The 22,697-nt window shown below is 40.6% G+C and overlaps 1 protein-coding gene and 1 long non-coding RNA gene across 3 annotated transcripts in view; one reads left to right on the forward strand and one right to left on the reverse strand.

Annotated features, from left to right (window-relative positions):
- The first annotated feature begins 1,245 nt into the window (after nt 1-1,245).
- On the forward strand, nt 1,246-21,959 carry LOC113018235 (protein NLRC3-like). 2 transcript variants are annotated; one of them, XM_026161302.2, is made up of 12 exons: nt 1,246-1,771; nt 1,925-2,024; nt 3,869-3,895; nt 4,102-4,221; nt 4,543-4,665; nt 7,594-7,657; nt 10,068-10,287; nt 10,385-12,179; nt 12,257-12,430; nt 12,747-12,920; nt 20,206-20,252; nt 20,548-21,959. In XM_026161302.2, exons 3-12 carry the CDS (start codon nt 3,888-3,890, stop codon nt 21,090-21,092), a joined length of 3,270 nt encoding a protein of 1,089 aa, XP_026017087.2. In that variant the 5' UTR covers nt 1,246-1,771; nt 1,925-2,024; nt 3,869-3,887; the 3' UTR covers nt 21,093-21,959. The 2 variants fall into 2 exon arrangements, with proteins under 2 accessions (XP_026017087.2, XP_080154682.1); XM_080298556.1 differs by lacking the exons at nt 1,246-1,771; nt 1,925-2,024; nt 3,869-3,895; nt 4,102-4,221 and having other exon boundaries at nt 4,543-6,109; nt 20,548-21,955.
- Nucleotides 21,411-22,697, reverse strand: part of LOC145425534 (uncharacterized) — a 273,752-nt gene continuing 272,465 nt past the window's right edge. The window contains exon 2 of the long non-coding RNA XR_013906252.1: nt 21,411-21,527. This is a non-coding gene — a long non-coding RNA (uncharacterized LOC145425534). The remainder of the gene's footprint in view (nt 21,528-22,697) is intronic.

The following is a 22,697-nucleotide window of genomic DNA, read 5'->3' on the forward strand; positions in this document are numbered from 1 at the left end:
AAGGGAAGTAAGACAAGACCTTAATAGAAAAAGAACAGAGTCAAAACTTATCCCAGTGCAGACAGCAAAGAGCTGCAGACAGACGGTGTTCAGGAAGATGATGAATAAATTAATCCTTGATCTGATTTATATTATATGTTTGTTTGTATTTTTGTTCCATTTAATCTTCTGTTTGAAAAGTGTAATCATCACAATGATCGTTTGTTGACTCTTCGTTCAAGTAAACAACGAATACTTACAGTTACAAACTAATCCAGAGTGTCAGTGTAACAAGCTGCTGAAAGAATTAAATAAATTAGGATAACTGAAGCATCCACCATCTTGATATTTTCTCTGTCTTTAAGGAAACTGATCTCAGGAATCGAATGTTAATATTCCTCTACATGTAGTTTTGATCAAATGAACCAATAATCAATTTTCTCAGTTTACAGGATTCTCTTTGTTCTCATTATGATGGTCAGGAGGTCCTAACAGGATATGATGTTATTCATAGTGATGTCAGAAACAGTAAAGCTTTAAACTTAGATTTAATAGATTTATTTCAGCACCTTCATTACCAATGCAACTTATTCTGATGTGTTGTTAGCGTAATTGTTTTTAATAAATGTGAGCGACTCAGATGTTTGTGTCTCTGCAGCAGTGAGGGATTGTCCTGAACCTGAGAGAAAACCTGAGACATCAAACACAGTCAGTCCTCTACTGTGGACTGACAGCAGCTCTGCTGCTTCTCTGCTGATTTCATTCATTTACTGTCTGGATAAAAAACAGGATTTCTACTCACCTAATAATAGATGTCAATCAGTGGAAACAGTTTGGTCAACAATGTAAACGAGACTGTTGGAGTTCACTTTAATAACATGATGGACAGAATAATGAGACACGATCCACAAAATCATGAACTTCATGGAAATCTGTTCATTCATGAGCTATAATCATAAACTTGATGAAGGAAACTGTTTTACATTTTACAACAAGTTTACATTATTTTGAGGTTAAATTTTAGGGTTAGTTAATTTCTATTTCTATGCAAAGCAAGAGGAACTTCAATACACAGCATTATATTCACAGTTTAAACCAGATATTTACATACACTTTAGGGGAAAAAACATGACAAAATTGTTTTTAGTGTTAAATATAAATTTAGGGTAAACTTGTTTTGTTTTGGATAAATAAATATTGAAATATCGTTTGAATTAGTTAAATGTCAGAATAAAGAGAGACAGAGCTGTCTATTTTTATCACTTTCGTCAAATGTAGGAGCACATATACACTAAGTTTATTGTTAATTAATAAGAAAACTCCAGACGATTCCATTCTGAGCTGAAGAAGCTTCTGATAGGTTAGTAGAGTCCATGTGAGTAAATTGGTGGCACACCTGTGGATGCATTATGTGTTCTTTATTATAATGTTCTTTTTTATTATTATGCATAATTATGTTCTTTTCAAAGAACATAATGTGTTCTTTGCAAGAACACATACAAATAGATTACACGCAACATTTTTTCCTCCTGTACATCATTCCTGTTTTACTGTTGTCTTCAAACATTACTCATGAAACCACCCCACAATAACAACAGCGCCTTTCTTGGAAGTTACTGAAAACTGAACTGAAGCTGTAGTGAACACAAACAGAGGAACAAACTGGCTGATGTAACCTGACCTCAGGCAGCCGGGCGTGACAGCTGTGTTTGCATATGAAACTACACTTGGTTCCGTGTCCTGTAAGGACTGATGAAACAGGTACAGAGTGAAAGAAGGACACACAGCAAACGTATGGATTTTACCTTTTATTTATTTTCTTTCCTGCTACTAATGAATTATTAGCCAGACAGCTCTTTTGTGAACAATGTTAAATATTTCTGTTAGTACACATCATCATGTGAAGCTGAGGTTGATTATATGGGATAATGTTGTCCTCTGAAAGGGGCTCGTGACCACAAAAAGTTTGAGAACCTCTTTTCTGGACTGAGGAGACTGAAGGTTTCCCACTGCAGGCAGAACAGACTCTGTTGGAAGGACTAAAGGTGAGACATGAACCATGAATTTGTTTTGTTTTTTGTTCTGTTTTGTTTTCAGACATTTGTTATTTAAGCTCATCATGGCTGACATGACTGTTAATGCCTCTGGATGAGCTCTCTGTGTAGTTTATCATATTTGATTCGGGTTGGTTGAGTCATTTCTGGTAGCAGGGCTCTAGACTGCAACCAATTGAGTCGCAAATGCAACTAAATTTTTCAATGGTGCCACAAAAAAAATCCTATGTCGCAGGTCTTTGCAACTCTGAAAGTCTCCGTGTGATCAACAACAAACACACATTATGCCCATATTGTGGTCTAAACCAATCTGAGATAGTCAGGAGCAGGACCTCTCTGATTGGCCGTGGTCAGAAATTCCTGTAGTCCTTCGTGTACATTTGAACGTGCAGGTGGATAGAGGGAGGTGAGTAGCTTGAATAAAGTGAGAGCAGGTAAACGGATTCCACACAAAGACGTGAACACAGAGCGCGGATCCGACGCATCAGAATCAGCTTTCTCACCCGACGGCCGTAAATGGACACACCGTCAGGGCTGAAAGCCGACAGCTCACTGATTCTGGGTAGTGAAATGTTCATTTTCAAAATTCATTTTGTTTCTTTTCTTTGTTTCTTTCATTTTTTGTTGTTTATAAAATTCTTTTTAATGTATTATTTTAAGATGTGTCTTTAAATCCTGCAGTGGTTACACACAGTCTGGCGGGGAAGTTATACAAGTGAAAAATAGCTGAAGTAGAGGATGCTTTCTAGAATGTGTGTTATGTACCAGGAACATACCTTTACATAAATATTGACTCAAACTCCTGAAGCATAAAGTGATGAAGGGAAGTAAGACAAGACCTTAATAGAAAAAGAACAGAGTCAAAACTTATCCCAGTGCAGACAGCAAAGAGCTGCAGACAGACGGTGTTCAGGAAGATGATGAATAAATTAATCCTTGATCTGATTTATATTATATGTTTGTTTGTATTTTTGTTCCATTTAATCTTCTGTTTGAAAAGTGTAATCATCACAATGATCGTTTGTTGACTCTTTGATGGTCAGATCGATTTTTTCAGATTTTTTTGACAAACAATGGAACCTTAGTTATAAAGTAATATAATATAAAAGTATAATTATGATTAAACAGGTCACCACCTTGTAGCTATCAAATATCTCAGTAAACAGAAATAAAGCCTAATTATAATCTGTGTCAGTCCGCCAGGGCCTCCGCTCCTGGCCCCCACCCGGCACACAATGCACCCGACCCCTATGGCGCCTCCTGCGGGTGGTGGGCCTGCGGGAGGATGGGCCCATGTCTCCTCTTTTTGGGTTGTATGGAAGCCCCAAACGCAATTTCATTGTTCTTGACAATGACAATAAATAAATACTACTACTACTACTCTTCGGGCTGTGCCCGGCCGGGCCCCATGGACTAAGGCCCGGCCACCAGACGCTCGCCCTCGGGCACCCTCCCCGGGCCTGGCTCCAGGGCGAGGCCCCGGTGACCCTATCCCGGGAAGGGTAAACTGTTCCCTCGGTGTCCTTTTCATAAGGGTCTTATGAATCGCTCTTTGTCTGGTCCCTTGTCTGGCGCCTCCTGGGTGAGGTGTTCCAGGCATGTCCCACCGGGAGGAGGCCCCGGGGCAGACCCAGGACACGCTGGAGAGATTATATCTCTCGGCTGGCCTGGGAACGCCTTGGTATTCCCCCGGATAAGCTGGAGGAGGTGGCTGGGGAGAGGGAGGTCTGGGCCTCTTTGCTTAGGCTGCTGCCCCCGCAACCCGGCCCCGGACAAAGCGGATGAAGATGGTTTTTTATAATCTGTGTTTTATTCTCACTTTTCTCTTCCATCAGGTGACTGCAGGTTACAAACATGGAAAGGTATCACACTCTAAACCTTGTATTATCTTCACTGCTAAAAGAACAAATACAGAAATGATTTCAAACTACATGCAGTAACTTCATCATCTGCTCTTTCTTTTGTTAATTCATTTTAACCCTGAAAAGTTTTTCCAATATATGTTTCACCTGGAGAGTAAAAAATGGTAGATATACAACCTTTCCTGATTCCTTTCCTCACTCCTCAGACATGACTCTCCTGAACATGAACCTGAGCCGAGTCTCAGCTCTGTAACAATGAGGAAGAGAAGCACTCAACAGGAAGACCGTCCTGACTTTAAAAGCAGGAAATTGTCTCCTGATGCAAAGTAAGAGTTAACTGAATGGATCCAGGAGTAATCAGTGAGAAGTTTTAGTTTGCCACATGTGTAATCATTTCTTATTATTATTATTATTGTTGTTGTTGTTATTTTATTGCTGTGTTCATAAAAAGAAGAAAACACAGCAACAAACAGACTAAAAAGAACAGAAGTCATTTGTTGTGAAGTGCATCAAACTTTTTAGCCTTATTTTTTAGTCTTATTGTAATATTATTACTGTGACTAGCTCCAAGTTTATTCAGTACTTTTTGTGTCAGAAGGCTAAAAATGTAATTTCTCTGCCTGATGGTCTTTTTCTCTGTTCACCAGGATCACTGAGACACCAGATGCCCCTGAACCTGAACCTGGACCCAGCTGTGTGTCTTTAAAGAGCGATCGGTCAAAGGGTTTCATCGTCCACTTTAAAGGACAAAAACCGGCTGCTGCTGAGGAGTAAGAAAGTTCACACCTACCTTAAAGCTATGTAGTGCATCTGGCCTCAGTCTTGAAATTTAGGACCTCTATGAGTAAGACTGACAGACTGCTTTTTTTTTTTTTTAAATCATGACAGCCCTGCATTCCCTGCACTGGCCATCACGCTGATTATAATTTATGTGGTAATCAGCAGGAATGTGTCAGCAGTTAGTCAGTTTGACTCTTATACTGTGGGTGCTCGTTTTGCTTAGGAAGGTGAAATGATCTACAGCTGTCTGTGTGGTGCTGGAAGCCACGATACAAGCTGCTGGAAATCTTTAAAAATTAAATAAAAGTGCTTCAATGCTTCCTTTATATTCCAGCTTAAGCATGGACCACCCTTGATCCATGTTATCATAATCTCATAATTCATAGTGACCATCCCAGCATTCATGAAAATCATTAACAAAACTGGTTGTTACACCCCAGTCTAGGGGTACCGAAACGAAACATAAGGGTTAGGAAAGACGTGACCCCGCCCTGGTCCCCAAAACCATACCCAGAAGCTAAATCTTTGAAGTGAACGGTGGTTTATTTGTGGCTACACTGAAAACTTAACTCCGGGGTGAACAAAGGCCAAAATAACAAACACAACAAGCTAAGTCGGGAAAGGAGGAGCTATCTAAAACCCTAGATGAATCAAAAACCAAACAAAAGACAAGTGCTACGCCTACCTCCCTAACTGAATTAAACAGGAGATAATAATACAAGAAATAATAAGGCAGCTCACCCCTTCTGTTTCAGTGCTTATTTACAAGTGAAAACTAATTTACACACTATATACAAACTCTGTGAATCTCAGGAATAACACACAAATCACAGGGTTTGGAAGCCAGGGTCAGGTCTGCCACATGATGAGAGGACTCCAACTCTATCAAGACAATCTTCCATTCCAGGAAGAGGAGAAGAGTCAGGTTTGGTCACACTGTTTACTTTTCGAAAATCGTAGGGTTTTGTAAACCTTTGGTACAAGAAGACATGGGGAACTCCATGCACTGGAACTCAGGACAGCTAGATTATTTTCCAGCAAGTAGGAAACTTCTTGCTGAAAAAGTCCACATTTGGTAGGGTTCACACGATAAGCCTGTTTTTTGATCTGAGCAATGTCACCTACATCTATGTCATGTTTAAGGACCGTAGAGCGAGACAAAGTGTCTGCAAACAGGAACGGATGGTCTTTTATAAGACAGCACATATCGTTCTGGGCAGCGTCATCCAAATGTTTTAGGTGGGATTTTAAATTGTCTAATATTTCAGAGTTTCTGAGTCGGGAGCAACCCTCAGCACAAATGAAAACTAAGCCATCACTTTCTGGATTATACTGAAACAAAGACACTGGTACCACTACGGGCAGGGACGAGGGCACAGCAGGGGATGAAGAGGAGTTTACACCGACACTGTAAACAAAATAAGACTTCATCAGGTAATTCAGCAAATATTTTGGACATAAAATTTGACCCTTGGTCCGTTTGAACAGATTTTGGAAAACAAAGTGGAGAAAAAAAAGTGGAGAAGCTAGCGCTCTGACAACAGCTTTGACTTTGAGAGTGCGTAACAGAATAGCCTTGGGGAAGCGTGTGGCGGTGCACATCAAAGTCAAAATATACTGATGTCCTGACTTTGTTTTGGGAAGTGGACCTACACAATCAATGAGTATGTGCTCAAATGGTTCCCCTGAAGTTGTGATTGGATGTAATGAAGCAGGTGGAATAACTTGCTTTGGTTTACCACTAACCTGACAAATGTGGCAGGAGTGGCAGTAAGTTTTTCTAATTCCTAAATGTCCGGAGAAACTGTCATGTGCAAGACTTGAGTACCTGGGGTCGGAACTTTTGCGATACAACTATCTGTTGAAAAACATTCCAGTCAAGATCATTAAATGAGGGAGGGTGCCATTTACGCATTAACATGTCATTTTCAATGCTGTAAACTCAGGGATTTTGATCGCTGGAATTCGCAGCAAGTAGACATTTGGCCAGAGTTGGATCATTTTGTCTCAGGATCATCTTCACAGCATAGAAAAGAGTCAGACAAGTCAACATCACCGTGTTTGCACTTGTGCGCACGTGTGACAACACAGGCAAGCAAGACCTGAATGGCAGCAGGAATGGTGATGAGCAATCAGCCACCGTTAGCTCTCCAATCAGGAAGGACCTGTAGATTCTTAAAGACATAGCACAGAAGAAAACTCTAGCCAGCCAGGGCCGTAACACTGATAAAGGACCAAAGCAAATCTTTTTTTTTTTTAACCTTAACATTGACATTTTTCTGCATGAAATAACACTGCAAAGTGCATTGGGATGTAATAAGCTGATAATATTAATAATATTAATATTAATAATAATAATGATAATAATAGATTGCATTTATATAGCGCTTTTCGAGACCCTCAAAGCTCTTGATCATTTTGTAGTTCACCGTCTGGACACTGAACACCACAGATGTAGATGTATTGTAGGCAGATGCAAGGTGTCATCATGTGTTTTTTTGGTTTTTTTTAGGTGTATTCGTAGTTTTCTCCTCAGAAAATATTCAGCTGCTCCTCAAAGATGCTCTTTCTTGCTACTGGTATTGTAAACACACAAAGGCCATTTTTTAAATAAAACTCTTCAACATAAAAATATGAATCTGACTTTTTTTTTCTTTCTTTTTGCAATGTACAGAGCATATGTATAATATGGTCAGTACAAGAACACACTTTGGTACAGAACCATCACTGACCTGTTAGTTAGACTAGTGGAGTCCAATAAATGAATAAACAAATAAGTGTATAAACTGACACAACAGATTTATTATAGCACAGTTGTGCTTGTTTTAATCAGGATGATCATCAAACAGCAGAAGAAGAAATCTTTGGCTTGTATTTATGTGCAAAATGGTTCTAATTCCTTCATGATGTCTCCACAGAACTGATCAGGAGAGTCTTCATCATGCCCAGCAGCATCAAACCAATCTGGACTCGGTGTTTAAGGTTTGTACATGTACACCTACCTCTTTTTTTTAACCCTTTAAGACCTACCATAGAACCAAGTCCGCCAGAGCTTATATTATATTTTTACATGCTGTGGAGCCATTTTTGGGAGCATTTCAAGTTGCTATACATCAATACAACCATTATAGCCCAGATTTTAATAATATGTATTCATTAAGTGCATAGTACTTACATAAATTGCAAAAAAGTGCAATAAACTACAAAAAAATTGAAAATCGTTTTTGCTTTTTAACATATATTTGTAGTTAGAGAAATTTAAGAGGCTTATCCCTCAAAACTGTAAATACAAAAAAGTTGCACAAAATAGTTTCCCACCACAGGAAATTTATTTTGAGTGTCTTCATAGTTTTATTTTTGAAATACACCAATTTTTATACACTGCAGGAAAAACGAAAATAAATATTATACTGCAAATTTGCAAAAAAGCAGCATATGCATCAAAATAAACTATTTCCAGCAGTGCAATATGAGTCCTAAGCATCCCAGAAACGACACAGAAAGTCATAAAGTCAAACATAACTTTTAAAAAGACCAGTATAGGCCCTGAGGCCCTGATGGTAAAAAAGACTACATTTCCGCGAAAATTACGTCACTTCCGGTTTCGGGCAGGTAATGGCGGAAATGCAAAAGTTCGCGCTGACGTCTATTCCAACGTAGGAAGTGTTATGAACAGCTGATCGGATCGGCAAAGCGTGTTTCTGGAATATTATGTTTTTGTTGCTGCAAGCGCTTTTTATGCAGTTTTTGCAAAGTTTTATGTGGAAGGAAACCGTGACCTAGGACAAGCTGATGGCATAAGATGTAAGTACAACTCCTCCGGTTTCATATGCAAAAAAAATTTTTGCGCTAGCTTACGTGGTTGCAGTGCTACCGGGATTTAAAAATAGTTACGCAAAACAGAGCGTGTCCGCTCTGATCGGCTCTAAAGGGTTAAATTGTTTTTATGTTGCTCAGTCCAATATTCATCATAACTTAATGGCAAAGTAACAAACATACTCCAACAGTGAATTAGTTTCACTTTATTATTACTTATAAAGCACTTTTCAAAACAAAGTTTTGGGAACATAACATGATCTGCAAATAAGGTGCAAGTACACTGCGCAGCCACGTGATTATCAGCGGTTACCACGCCTACCTAGCTGCATCAGAGCCGCTTTCTGTCAAAAACCTACATTTTAGACCCACCTACAGACACGTGACTGGACAGACGTTACATGCAGTAAATTTGGGCCAACGTGGGTTTTGGCCTTGCAACGTCTGATTGGTTGAAGTGACGTGAATGTGGCATCGTTGCTGTGATCCTATTGGCTCAAACGATTAAAAAGAGGTGTCAATCATGCAAATTGACCCAAAGAGACCAAAGTTACAGTCCCTCAGAGTTTAAAGGGCCAGAGGCCAATTAAACGCTCTATGCGCACAGCAGAAAAGGGCCATTACCATGTAAATCTGTGGTTAATTCTTCAAAAATATATTTTAAAAAACAGCATTTTCAAGCCTATTAATAAAATTAATTAATTTCTGCTCTTAAATACCTAAAAAATCCAACTGGCATGGTGTCCAATTGTGTGCCAAAATTAGACATTTTTGTACAATGTCTGGATATTCATGTATTGACAGTGCTGTAATTTTTCACTGTTTCACTTTACAAACATAAATCTTTGCACAGATGATGTTTATATGTTGGTTATTGAATTTCTGTAATGAAATGTGAACTGAGGGTTATATGCTATTTTTTTTTTAAATTAGGCAAGGATAAAATCAACTTACTTTTTCTGTGTTCCAGTCTCAGTAACTTTGACACAGTAATATCTGCTTCAATATATACACCGCCGATGAAATTTCACAAGTGTTAGCTTTATTTTGATACCAAGATTATAAGGACAGAGTTTGCAATTGCAGAGAAATAATCAATTAAATTTGGGCATTGCATTTTCGAGCATGAAGCTCAGAAACCCCCACGTTGGCCCAGAGGTTAAAAAAAATCAGTACTATAGATTACTTAATTTAATTTATGCTATTATTTTATTATTTTCTGTCACCTAAGTCACTCTATAACACTACCGGCACCCCAGAAAGTACAGGGTACTTACGGTGTACTTATTTATCACATTTCTGTCAGAAATGTAAATTTCTGAAAATGTCCTTACATCAATAAGAACCAAAATGACACACTTATCCAAAAAATTATCCTTATCTTATAACAATGACATTTTGGAATTATATTTTTTTTCTCTGACAGAAGTTTTAATTTAATTAGTTACCTGCATATCGTTTAACACTGTAACTCTGTTAAATTGAAAACACACAAAAAACAAATCTGTAAAAAAGTATTTTTTACTATGAAGATCTGATTTTTTTATGAATTAAGATTGTGTCATTTATTTTCCAGATACTGGAGGGAAACATTATCACTTTTGTGAAGAACGAACTCAAGAAGATGCAGAATGATCTGAATCCAGATTATTCAGAGTGTCAGAGGGATGAAGAGGAGGTGTTGGACAGTGAGGAAGAGAAGCAGAGAAGGACCAGCAGAGAGGCATTTCTGAAACTTGCAGTTAACTTCCTGAGAATAATGAAACAGGAGGAGCTGGCTGACTGTCTGCAGAGCAGTGAGAGGATTTCTCTTCATAAATTCAGTCTTTACAGGAGTGAAATTGTCACATTTTCTATAATCATCACACTCATGTTTCTGGTGCTTTCCTGTAGAAAATCCTGATCCACTTTGTGAGAATACATTTAAATGTAACCTGAAGAAGAAGTTCCAGTGTGTCTTTGAGGGGATTGCTAAACCAGGAACCCAAACCACTCTAAATGAGATCTACACAGAGCTCTACATCACAGAGGGAGGGACCGGAGAGGTCAACACTGAACATGAGGTCAGACAGATTGAAATGTTTTCATGGAAACCAAACAGACCAGAAACAACAATCAGATGTGAAGACATCTTTAAAGTCTCAGCTGAAAGAGACAAACCAATCAGAACAGTTCTGACCAAAGGAGTGGCTGGCATCGGGAAAACATTCCTGACACAAAAGTTCACTTTGGACTGGACTGAAGACAAGACCAACCAGGACATCCAGTTCATTTTTCCATTCCCATTCAGAGAGCTGAATTTAGTGAGGGATAAAAAGTTCAGCTTAGTGGGACTTATTCATCACTTCTTCACTGAAATCAAAGAAGCAGGAATCTGTAACTTTAAAAAGTTCAAAGTTGTGTTCATCTTTGATGGTCTGGATGAGTGTCGACTTCCTCTGAACTTCCACATCACTGAGATCCTCACTGATGTTACAGAGTCCACATCAGTGGATGTGCTGCTGACAAACCTCATCAGGGGAAAGTTGCTTCCTTCTGCTCACATCTGGATAACCACACGACCTGCAGCAGCCAATCAGATCCCTGCTGAATATATAGACATGGTTACAGAGGTCAGAGGGTTCACTGACCCACAGAAGGAAGAGTACTTCAGGAAGAGACTCAGAGTCAAGGAAGAGGCCAACACCATAATCTCTCACATCAAGACATCACGAAGCCTCCACATCATGTGTCACATCCCAATCTTCTGCTGGATCACTGCTACAGTTCTAGAGAGTTTGTTAAAAACCAAACAGGCTGGAGGAAAGCTGCCCAAGACACTGACTGAGATGTACATTCACTTCCTGGTGGTTCAGACCAAACTGAAGAACATCAAGTATGATGGAGCAGCTGAGACAGATCCTCTCTGGAGTCCAAAGAGTAAGAAGATGATTGAAGCACTGGGGAAACTGGCTTTTGAGCAGCTGCAGAAAGGAAACCTGATCTTCTATGAAACAGACCTGACAGAGTGTGGCATTAATGTCAGAGAGGCCTCGGTGTACTCAGGAGTGTTCACACAGATTTTTAAAGAGGAGAGAGGGCTGTACCAAGAGAAGGTTTACTGTTTTGTCCATCTGAGCATTCAGGAGTTTTTAGCTGCTCTTCATGTCCATCTGACATTCACCAACTCTGGTATCAACCTGCTGAAAAAAGAAGAAACAGCCTCAGTGCAGACTGATGAGTCTTCAGTAAGACATTTCTACCAGAGTGCTGTGGACAAGGCCTTAAAAAGTCCAAATGGACATCTGGACATGTTTCTTCGCTTCCTCCTTGGTCTTTCCATACCATCCAATCAGGATCTCCTACAAGGCCTGCTCACACAAACAGGAATCAGCTCACAGATAAATCAGGAAGCAGTCAAGTACATTAAAGAAAGAATGAATGGCGCTCTCTCTCCAGAGAAAAGCATCAATCTGCTTCTTTGTCTGAATGAATTGAATGATGACTCTATAGTGAAGGAGGTCCAGCATCAACTGAGTTCAGGACAACTTTCTAAAGTTGATCTCTCTCCTGCTCAGTGGTCAGCTCTGGTCTTCATCCTACTGTCAACAGAAGCAGGTCTGGATGAGTTTGACTTGAGGAAATATTCAGCTTCAGAAGAGGCTCTTCTGCAGCTGCTGCCAGTGGTCAAAGCCTGTAAGAAAGCCCAGTAAGTATCCAGTTTAATCTCTTTAAAGTGTTTATTTAAAGATTTTGGAAAGTTCACTGCTATTCATGTCTTTCTAGGTTGAGTGGCTGTAACCTCACAGAGAGAAGCTGTGAAGCTCTTTCCTCAATTCTAAGTTTCCAGTCCTCCAGACTGAGAGAGCTGGACATGAGTAACAACAACCTCCAGGACTCAGGAGTGAAGCTGCTTTGTGTTGGACTTGGGAGTCCTCACTGTATGCTGGGAACTCTCAGGTTAGTTGATGCTTTGTTTCAGGAGATTTGGATATTTCACAACAACTGTCATTATTTTATAGATGTTAACATGTTTTTTCTATTGTGAAAGAGCGCAGTAGAAGAGAAAGACACACACACACACAACAAAAAACATAACTTTATGTCTGTCCATCATAGTATAAAATAAAATGTAATAATATTTTTTCCATGTTTTTAAACAGAGTCCTTAAAAGCCTTTTTACTCTACTTTAACTGAAATCAGAATCTGTTCATTTGACTGCATGTACATCATCAAATGCAGAGCAGTTCCTTAAATTGTTGTATGTGTTTTAAGGTTGTCAGGCTGTCAGATCACAGGAACAGGCTTCACCTCTCTGGCCACAGCTGTGCGCTGCAATCCCTCCTATTTGAAAGAGCTGGACTTGAGCTATAATCACCCAGGAGACTCAGGAATGAAGCTTTTGTCTGCTCAACAGCAGGATCCACATGTGAAACTGGACATACTCTGGTAGGAAAACAGGAAATAAAGCTGAAAATATATTTTTCTCCAACATTTTGTAAGGAAGAGCAGATATTTACTTGAAGTCATTTGAGGGTTTATTGTAACCACTGACCTGATGGCCCGTAATACAGTCTGTATGTCCAGTCAAATGGGCAACTGTGTGGGTGAATGACTCAGAACCAATCACAGTTAAAAGCTCACCTGTGAGTCAAAATCACAAAATCAATCATCTCTAACATTTTCTTGTCTTGCTGGTCAAAGGTGGTGCTCAAACATAACCCAGCTGTCACAGTCTTTGCCAAGCAGTTGCATACTGTGATATCATTCACAATAAGGGGTCATCTTGCTGATCTGCTTTAGCTCAGTGGGTGAACAGGCGACCATATGCCGTATGGCCGGAGAGCAGTAGGCCTGGGTTCAAGCAGCCTTTTGCTGCATGTCTTTTCCTCTTTCTCTCACCACTTTCCTGTCTATCTACAATATATATATCAAATTATGGACAAAAAATTAAAGTAAGTGATAACCTTAACTCTAAGTTTACCTTAACCTTTAATTCAAGAGAGAAGCAAAACTGACGTTTTTCAAATTAGTTTTTGCTCTGTATCAGATCGATTATTTTCTTTGTTTCCAGACTGCCAAGATTTGAGAGAATAATTGACCAAAAACAAATAAACAAGGCTGGGATCATGATGAGTTAGGCCTCAAAAAGTGTTTAAAATCAAATGAAATAGGCACCCACAACCTTTTGACTGCATGACCTTGCAACCTCATTAAGGTTGAAAATTGAGATTGTGCATTTCAATAAAAGATTGAGGTATTTACCCCAATCACACCCCATCAGGATTCATCATCATTGCCCATGAGCGTTGCTCTCTCTCATTGTGTGTAAAGGTTGGCTGTGTGGCAAGATTAGTTAGACCCAAAATGCAGGACATGGGAAACAAGGTGATTAAAAGGAAGCTTTATTGCTGAGCTTAACAAAATACAAATTAAAGTGGCTCAGGAGATGCAGAAATACACAAGGAGGAATACACAGCTTGAGGGAGAATGTAACAAATAGCTTGGGATGGGACCCTTACTGATGTTTGAAACTGTGTCGATCTTATGAAGTTCAGTGTTTTTACTGCACTGCTTTAAAGTGTAGCACACAACACCAACATCACATGACAGTGTTATAGGCCTTCTATGGGGTCTATTTTATACAGAAAAGTAGAGACTGGAGACATAAGTTGTGCAGGCTCTTCCTTGTCTTTCTATTACACAGAATTTCACACCATTGTTTTCTGTTCATTTATAAACACATTCCTCTTTCCTTCAGTTATTCCTCTTGTGACAAAAAAACCATCATATTCAATCAGGTTCACATGTTAAACCCATTTGCATTGTTTTTTCCACAAGTATAGATCTACAAAATAATGATCTTATATCAGTCTCCTTATTTACAATAAATCTGTAACTAAATCCTGCTGCTGTCCAGCTTCAACAATATCTCTGTGCAGTGATATTAGCACTGCGAATAACCTGCTTATTATTACCGTTATAAACTCTTTATACCTTAAAAGATTAAACACTATATTTGCAAACAATAAACAAACATATTCTATAGTTGCCCAAAAGTCAATATAAACCAGGCTATTTACATTTAGCAATATAATGAGTAAGAACGAGGTTATATTGAAATCATCAACTGTAAAACTTCTTGTAACATCAGGTTAAAAGTATGTCTCGGAGCTACATGTGCTACGAAATAAAACATATGTAGTAAGACCCACCACCTCTTTACACTACAAGTGGAATTGCGGCTCCCATTACAACTGGCGGGAAAGTTTGCTTTCTCTTGATCTATGAAAACACACTTTCTTACAACAGTTGTGGCCTTTAAATCAAGACAGAAAAAGGTTTCTTGCTCCTATATGTGCATCACAGTTAGTTAACTCAAACTACTAATCAGTTTTCATACAGAAAAGTAGAGACAGGAGACAAGAGTTGTGTTCAGTCTGCAGGCTCTTCCTCAACTGAGGTAAGAGCGTTGCAATGGCCTATCGCACTTACAGCTACTCGCCTTTTGTGGCGATGCCACGCAATCTTCATAACCTCAACTGAAAAGTGCAATACAGCAGTGAACCAAAGGCTTTTACATCAGTAAATGTTTCCAGCAGATTACAACTGTGACCATACACTTGTAGGTGTCACAATAGCTACGTGCGGTTTTGTTAAGATGGCGCCGGTGAGGTCGGCTGCCGTCACGACTGCTCCGACCACTTTTTCTTTGTCTTTGTTTTTTAAGTTAGTTTTCAGCGTTTCTAAATCGGCAAAATCATCACCATTGGGTACATTAGGTATGACAGTGACACTCTTGTTTCTATTGGTATACAATGTACTCACAATTCGAAGTTTTTAACTCCGGATCCGAGCTGGCCGAGTGAGATCTTGAGGGAGAACAAAGGGAAGCGGCGGCGGCCTAGAGGGAAGCGAGCCGCCGTCAGGAACAGGCTGAGAGCTCGTGCACACCGCACACCTCTGCCTAGCATCCTGCTCGCCAACGTCCAGTCACTGGAGAACAAGCTTGACGACCTCAGGGCCAGGGTAAAGTTCCAGAGAGACATTCGGGACTGCAATCTCCTCTGCTTCACCGAGACATGGCTGAACCCAGCGGTGCCGGACCACGCCATCCAGTTCTTCTCGGTTCACCGCATGGACAGGACACGGGACTCAGGGAAGTCAAGGGGAGGCGGCGTGTGTTTAATGGTGAACAACAACTGGTGCAACAGTGCGAACGTTGTTCCTCTCACACGCTCCTGCACACCAAATCTGGAACTACTGTCCATCATGTGTCGTCCTTTTTATCTACCTCGGGAATTTACATCGGTCATTGTAAGTGCCGTTTATATTCCACCACAAGCGGACACGGTCACCGCCTTATGCGAGCTGCATGAGGCACTCACACAGCACCAGACACAACACCGGGACGCTGCGCTTATTGTGACGGGGGACTTTAATAGCGCCAACCTCAAACGCGCAGCGCCGAACTTTTATCAACACATCACCTGCCCCACCAGAGGTGAAAGGACACTGGACCACTGCTACACTACGGTCAAGGACGGCTACAAGGCACAATCCCGCCCTCCTTTTGGCAAATCTGATCACGCCGCCATCTTCCTCATCCCAAAATACAAACAAAGGCTGAAACAGGAAGTTCCGGTTCAGAGGAAGGTCGCGCGCTGGATGGATCAATCGGTGGCCGCGTTACAGGACGCACTCGATGACGCAGACTGGGGCATGTTCAGAAACAGCTCTGATGATGATGTCAACGTGTTTACGGAAGCGGTTGTGGGATTCATCGGGAAACTAGCGGATGATACCGTGGAGACAAAGACTTTCACAACGTTTCCCAACCAGAAGTCGTGGGTGGATAAAACCATCCGCGACGCTCTGAGATCCCGCACCGCTGCCTACAACACGGGACTCACGACGGGGGACATGGACCCGTATAAAGCCGCGTCATATAACGTGCGGAGGGCGGTGAAAGAGGCGAAGCAGCGCTACGGGAGGAAACTAGAGTCACAACTCCAACAGAGTGACTCTAGGAGCCTGTGGTGGGGACTAAGGACAATAACGGACTATAAAGCACCAACAACCGGTATGACGAACGCGGCCGTGACTCTGGCAGACGAGCTGAACACTTTCTATGCTCGCTTCGAGGCTGCAGCTAAGGACTCCAACGATGCTAGTGTTAGCGGCGCTAACGGCTGCAGACAGGAAGATACTGCCAGCACCGGAAACGTGCTCGTCATCTCCGAGCATGAAGTAAGGAGAGCCTTCAAGAGAGTGAACACCAGGAAAGCAGCAGGCCCAGACGGCATCCCAGGTCGTATCCTAAGAGACTGCGCATACCAGCTAGCTCCTGTGTTCACTGAGATATTCAACATCTCTCTATCTCAGTCGGTGATCCCCACATGCTTCAAAGAGTCCATCATTGTTCCTGTCCCGAAGAAACCCCACCCTGCTTCTCTCAATGACTATCGCCCTGTAGCCCTCACCTCAGTAGTGATGAAGTGCTTTGAACGCCTGGTCAGAGACTTCATCATTTCTTCACTACCAGACACACTGGACCCACTACAGTTCACTTACCGTCCAAATCGTTCCACAGACGATGCCATCTCTCATCTCCTCCACACATCACTCACTCACTTGGACACTAGAAGGGGGAATTATGTTAAAATGCTCTTCATAGACTACAGCTCTGCATTTAATACCATAATTCCCTCCACACTCACCACCAAGCTGGAGCATCTGGGACTCAGCTCATCTATGTGTCAGTGGATCTCCAACTTCCTAACTGGCAGACCACAGGCAGTAAGGATGGGCGGACATGTCTCAGCCTTCACCACTCTCAGCACTGGAGCCCCCCAGGGGTGTGTTCTGAGCCCCCTGCTGTACTCTTTGTACACATATGACTGTGTGGCCACTACCAGCTCCACCACCATCATCAAGTTTGCTGACGACACCGTCGTGGTGGGCCTGATCTCTGATAACAACGAGACGGCCTACCTGAAGGAGATTAGGAATCTGGAGAACTGGTGCCAGAGGAACAACCTCCTTCTAAACCTCAGTAAGACAAAGGAGCTGATAGTGGACTTCAGCACTAAGCAGGAGAAGAACTACCAGACCCCTGTCATCAACGAGTGCCCAGTGGAGAGAGTGGACAGCTTCAAATACCTCGGAGTTCACATCACGCAGGACCTGTCATGGTCCTGTCACATCAACACCGTGGTGAAAAAGGCCCGTCAGCGTCTCTACCACCTCAGACGCTTGAGAGACTTCCAACTGCCCTCCAAGGTGCTCAGGAACTTTTACTCGTGCACCATAGAGAGCATCCTGACGGGAAACATCTTAACCTGGTTCGGGAACAGCACCATGCAGGACAGACGAGCTCTACAGAGGGTTGTGCGGTCAGCTGAGCGCACCATCCGCTCCGAGCTCCCTGACCTGCACTCAATCTACAGCAGGCGGTGCTGGACCAAGGCCAGGAAGATCATGAAGGACCTCAGCCATCCCAACAACAGACTGTTCTCTCTGTTGAGGTCAGGAAAGCGATTCCGCTCCCTGAAGACCAACACAGAGAGACTGAGGAGGAGCTTCTTCCCGCAGGCGATACGGTCTCTCAATCACACCACCACACAGTACTGACCCACATATACAGTTCTTACACACACACTGGACATTCTGGACATTGTTTTCACTTCATTACTTAAATCACGCTGCTGTTATTGTGTATATGCTGCTGTTATTGTGTATATATTTATTTATATTTCTTCATACATTCTTATATAGTTCTATATTGTGTATTTTGTTGTACAGTTATTTTATTTTCAACTTTAATTTATATATTTTATCTTATTCTCCCAGTTAAATTTACCCTTCATTCTAATTTGTGTTGTACAGTTATTTCATTTTTAACCTTAATTTATATTTTATTCCTTCCTAGTTAAATTTACCCTTTTTAGTTTTTCATATTTATTTCCTATCTTATTCATAGCCTTTTCCTTTTTTGTTTTCTTTAGGTCACGAGCAGTTGTCCAAGCATTTCACTACATATCGTACTGTGTATGACTGTGTACGTGACAAATAAAATCTGAATTTGAATTTGATGTGTTTAACCCTGACAAGTTCTGACAAGTGTTTTTGTCATAGTTCTTGGTCTGCGGTGGGGGGTTTGAGTTTATTTTGGGATTGTTGACACTTTGCTTTATTAAGATGATTTAGGTTTGGGTTTTAGTTTTCCTAATGTCTTTGAGTTTACTCATGTGTTCCCCAGTCATGTCTTTGTGTTTCATCTCGCTTTTCTTTTCCTGTTTTCCCCTCCATGTGTTTCTTTCCATGTCTCCTCTGTCAGTCATGTCCATCCATGTGTCTTTTCCTCAGCCATTATGTCTCTTTGCCTGCTCTGTGTCCCTCCCTCTCCCCCTCTCTGTCTCTCACTCACTCCCTCTCCCTCCAGGCCTCGTCTCCCTTAGTTGTTCCCATGTTTCTCTCCTTGTGTACAATCCTTTCTACCCAATCTGTCATGTCCATCCCTGTCTGTTTTCTCCCCCGACCCCTTTGTCAAGCCTTTGTCTCTTGGTCTGTGTCTCAGTGTGTTTCCTGTTTTATTTTGACAATCTCAAGTTCTGTGTTCAGTGTGTGCAGTTCTGCTTCCTCCTGTCAGATCACACCTAATTCGTTCCTGCTGTGTTCCCCATGTTTTCCACTAGAACAAGTGGGCTAGTTTCCGTTATTGTGCAAATGTACTGTTTATAAGGTTGGTGAAACCTGCAGTCAGCTGAGACTGAAGAAGTCACTTGGATGAGTGACAAAACGTTTCTCCCACTGAAAACACAAAGTCCAGATAAACAGAATCAAATTTTTTATATTATGTAACCCTTTTGTTTCATTTTCCCTTTATTACCAGATGTATTGCCATACATGCCAATGTTTTGGTTCAGATTGTTTTCTCAGACTTAGTCTCAGTCTGGAGCCCCAAAAGGTTTATTCTGTTCACCTGGATGTAGTGTTTTCAGTGGGACAAACGTTTTGTCACTCATCCAAGTGACTTCTTTAATCTGAGCTGACTGCAGGTTTCCCCAACCTTATATACAGTTCAATGCATAATGACTGAAACTAGCACATCTAAACAATAGGCTGTGTGGAGTTTCTCACTGAAAACATTACGTCCAGATGAACAGAATCAACCTTTTAGGATTTACTTACCTGGATGATTGATCATGCATCAAGACATCTCAGTCTGGAGCTTACGTGTACCATCACACCAATAAATGCAAAACCACCGTAATCTTTGGAACAGGATTTTGACTTTCCTACTGTAAAGAAAAAAAAGTGAAGCAAGTAGTAGTTATTTATGCAGAGCAGATATAGTCATGTGAGAAAATTAAGAATTCTTCTTCAAAGTTCCTCTTAAGTTATTTGATTCCTACTCATGGCTAAGCAGATGCTACAAGTGTGAACTGTTTTGCACCGTGTCATTTATACAGGATTTTTGGCTTTTTATTTACATGTCTAAATTCTTTCAGTTTCCTCAGGTTGTGTTTAGGTAATTTAAGAACCTTGTACAGACCAGTTGGTTTCTTTTTTAAAAAAAAATACTTTGATATATAAAACCATAGAACTGAAAGTGCATTATCGTTTTCATTTTATTATGGAATGAAAGGAAACAAGATAATTTCTCTAGAAAAGATTAATCAGAAAATATAAAGGCATGTTTTCACATTAAAAGATAAAGTTCTCATTTCAGTGTGGAGCCTCAAGGAGTCCAGTGGATGAGACCAGGTCTAAGGAAATGTGAGTATTTTTGATGTATCAGTTCTGTTTACACCATGTTTTACTGTGTTCACATATTTTACACTTTAGTTGTACCTCTGCCAAATACATGTAATCATGAATTTTACAAAAAAGTTACATAGCTTCTTACTTACTTACTAACTAAAAACCAATTTCTGATGGTAACACACTCTTAAAAAAAATCAAAAACTTTTGCATACTGGATCTTCTTCATAAATTAACATGAAAACCATGCAAATAAAATTAAAAGTGTTTATTACAGACCATTTGCACTGTGTCTCACTGTCTACTTTAGATTTCTGTGACCTGACGCTGGATCTAAACACAGCACACAGGAACCTCAAACTGTCTGACAACAACAAGAAGGTCACACACGTGAAAGAAGGCCAGCTGTATCCTCGTCATGATCATAGGTTTGATCACTGGGCTCAGCTGCTCTGTACCAACAGTCTGACTGGTCGCTGTTACTGGGAGGTCGAGTGGAGAGGAGAAGTTCAAATCGGTGTAGCTTGTGAAGGAATTGGACGGAAAGGAGACGGCGATGACAGCAGGTTTGGAAGGACTGATCAGTCCTGGAGTCTCTACTGCAGTGATGATGATGGTTACTTTGGAAATTCCAATTACACATCAATAGTGATCGCTGTCCCCTCCTCGATTGTCTCTCACAAATTAGCAGTGTATGTGGACTACCCTGCAGGCACTGTGTCCTTTTACAGTGTCCTCTCTGATACACTAATCCACCTGCACACTTTCAACACCAAATTCAATGAAGCACTATATGCTGGGTTTCAATTAAAGTCACCTGGTTCCACTGTCTCTCTCTGTGACGACTCAGACTAGTGAACTTACTGCGACAAGACACATTCTCACATTGGTGTGGAGCACCCAAATTTAGTAATACATGTACAATGACAATAAAGAGCTATTCTACTCTTTTGAGCTTCATTTGTGTACCAAAAAGGCTTCTAGATAAATGATGACTTTGTGTTTTGTTTAGTTTTTTTTTAAACTTTCATCTACTGAAACTACTTGACCTGTTAAAGGTTAAGTTTATCCTTGGGATGGCGAGTGAAATGCATCTCTGGATCCTCCAGTATGGTGATGCTAGAGCAACCAGGAGCTTTTTGTTTTGTTTTGTTTTTTTAATAATAGGCAGTGAAATCTCAGAGCATTCTCATTCCCAACACACAAGATACCGATGATTTGTCACATAGCATTGATATGTTACGTGTTGTATAAATGTGTCAATTTGTATTTTATACTATTTTTTATCGGCTGTGACAGAGTTTCTATTTGTGTGTTTTATCTGTGAACATGCATGCAAACTGATATTTAAAAAAAGAAATGAAGAAAATCAAACTATTCCTTATTTATTTTTTTACGGATGCTTGTTATTATACTTAATACCTTTAGAGTACATTTTCTAACCTTTAACCAAAAAGTAAAATTATGGAGGACATTTTCACATAATGGCCTTGATTTACCAACAATAAACTTTTAATTTATCTAAATAAAGCAAACCCTCACATATTCATGGAAATGAAAAACTAGAAAACAGCTGTCAGTTTAGAAAAAAAGAGAGAAGCTACTTGTTCCTTTGTTGCCGGAAGAGGTCACGACAGTGGGTGGTTCAATATGTTTGACTTTGCTGAGTTTTACACATGATGCCCTCCCGGACCTAAAATCAAAAACAGTTACGTGCTAATGGTAAATGGACTGATTCTGACATAGCGCTTTTCTACTACCCCAAAGCGCTTTAAACAACATGTCCCATTCAACCAAACACTTTCTTCTATGCTTTTATCTAACCCCTAACACGGAAGCATTGGAGAGCAACTTGGGGTTAGTATCTTGCACAAGGATATTTGGCATGCAGACTCGTGTAATCAGGGATCAAACCACCAACCTTCCAGTCAGTAGACTGGCTCTACCTCCTGAGTTACAGCCACCACTGAAGCCTAGCCTAATAACCTGTTTTAGAAGAAGCTGGTCAGGATAGTATGGATTTGTTGGCATCTTCACTTAAAAAAAGGTTGGTTTTATAAATGTAAATGTAGAGGAGTGGAGGCTGATGTAAAAGTACACTGTGATACAGCTCTGAGGAATTTTAAAAGCAACTTATGTATAACAGTAGCAGCAATCTGCAATGTGCACCTACTTTCTATATGTACATAACTGGCCTATTATTTACAAAACAGATTGAGGGAAAGTGCTATAAACAAACCCAAAGGAGCTAGTATTGTTATCTTATCTGTAACTTTGAGGTCACATGATTTGACCTATGACCTATTTTTTCTCTTAAGGATAGCGATGCAGTGATATGTGCCTGTGTCGTTGAGTCTCAGATGACTTAAGAAGACACTCAAGCCATCCGTTCCAGGTGAACTGAATGATACTGTCATCCTCTGTAGTGCTCATCTGGATACGCCTCAGTGTTAGTCTCAC

The sequence above is a fragment of the Astatotilapia calliptera genome, chromosome 3 (assembly GCF_964374335.1).
Source record: "Astatotilapia calliptera chromosome 3, fAstCal68.1, whole genome shotgun sequence".
Lineage (NCBI taxonomy): Eukaryota > Metazoa > Chordata > Actinopteri > Cichliformes > Cichlidae > Astatotilapia > Astatotilapia calliptera.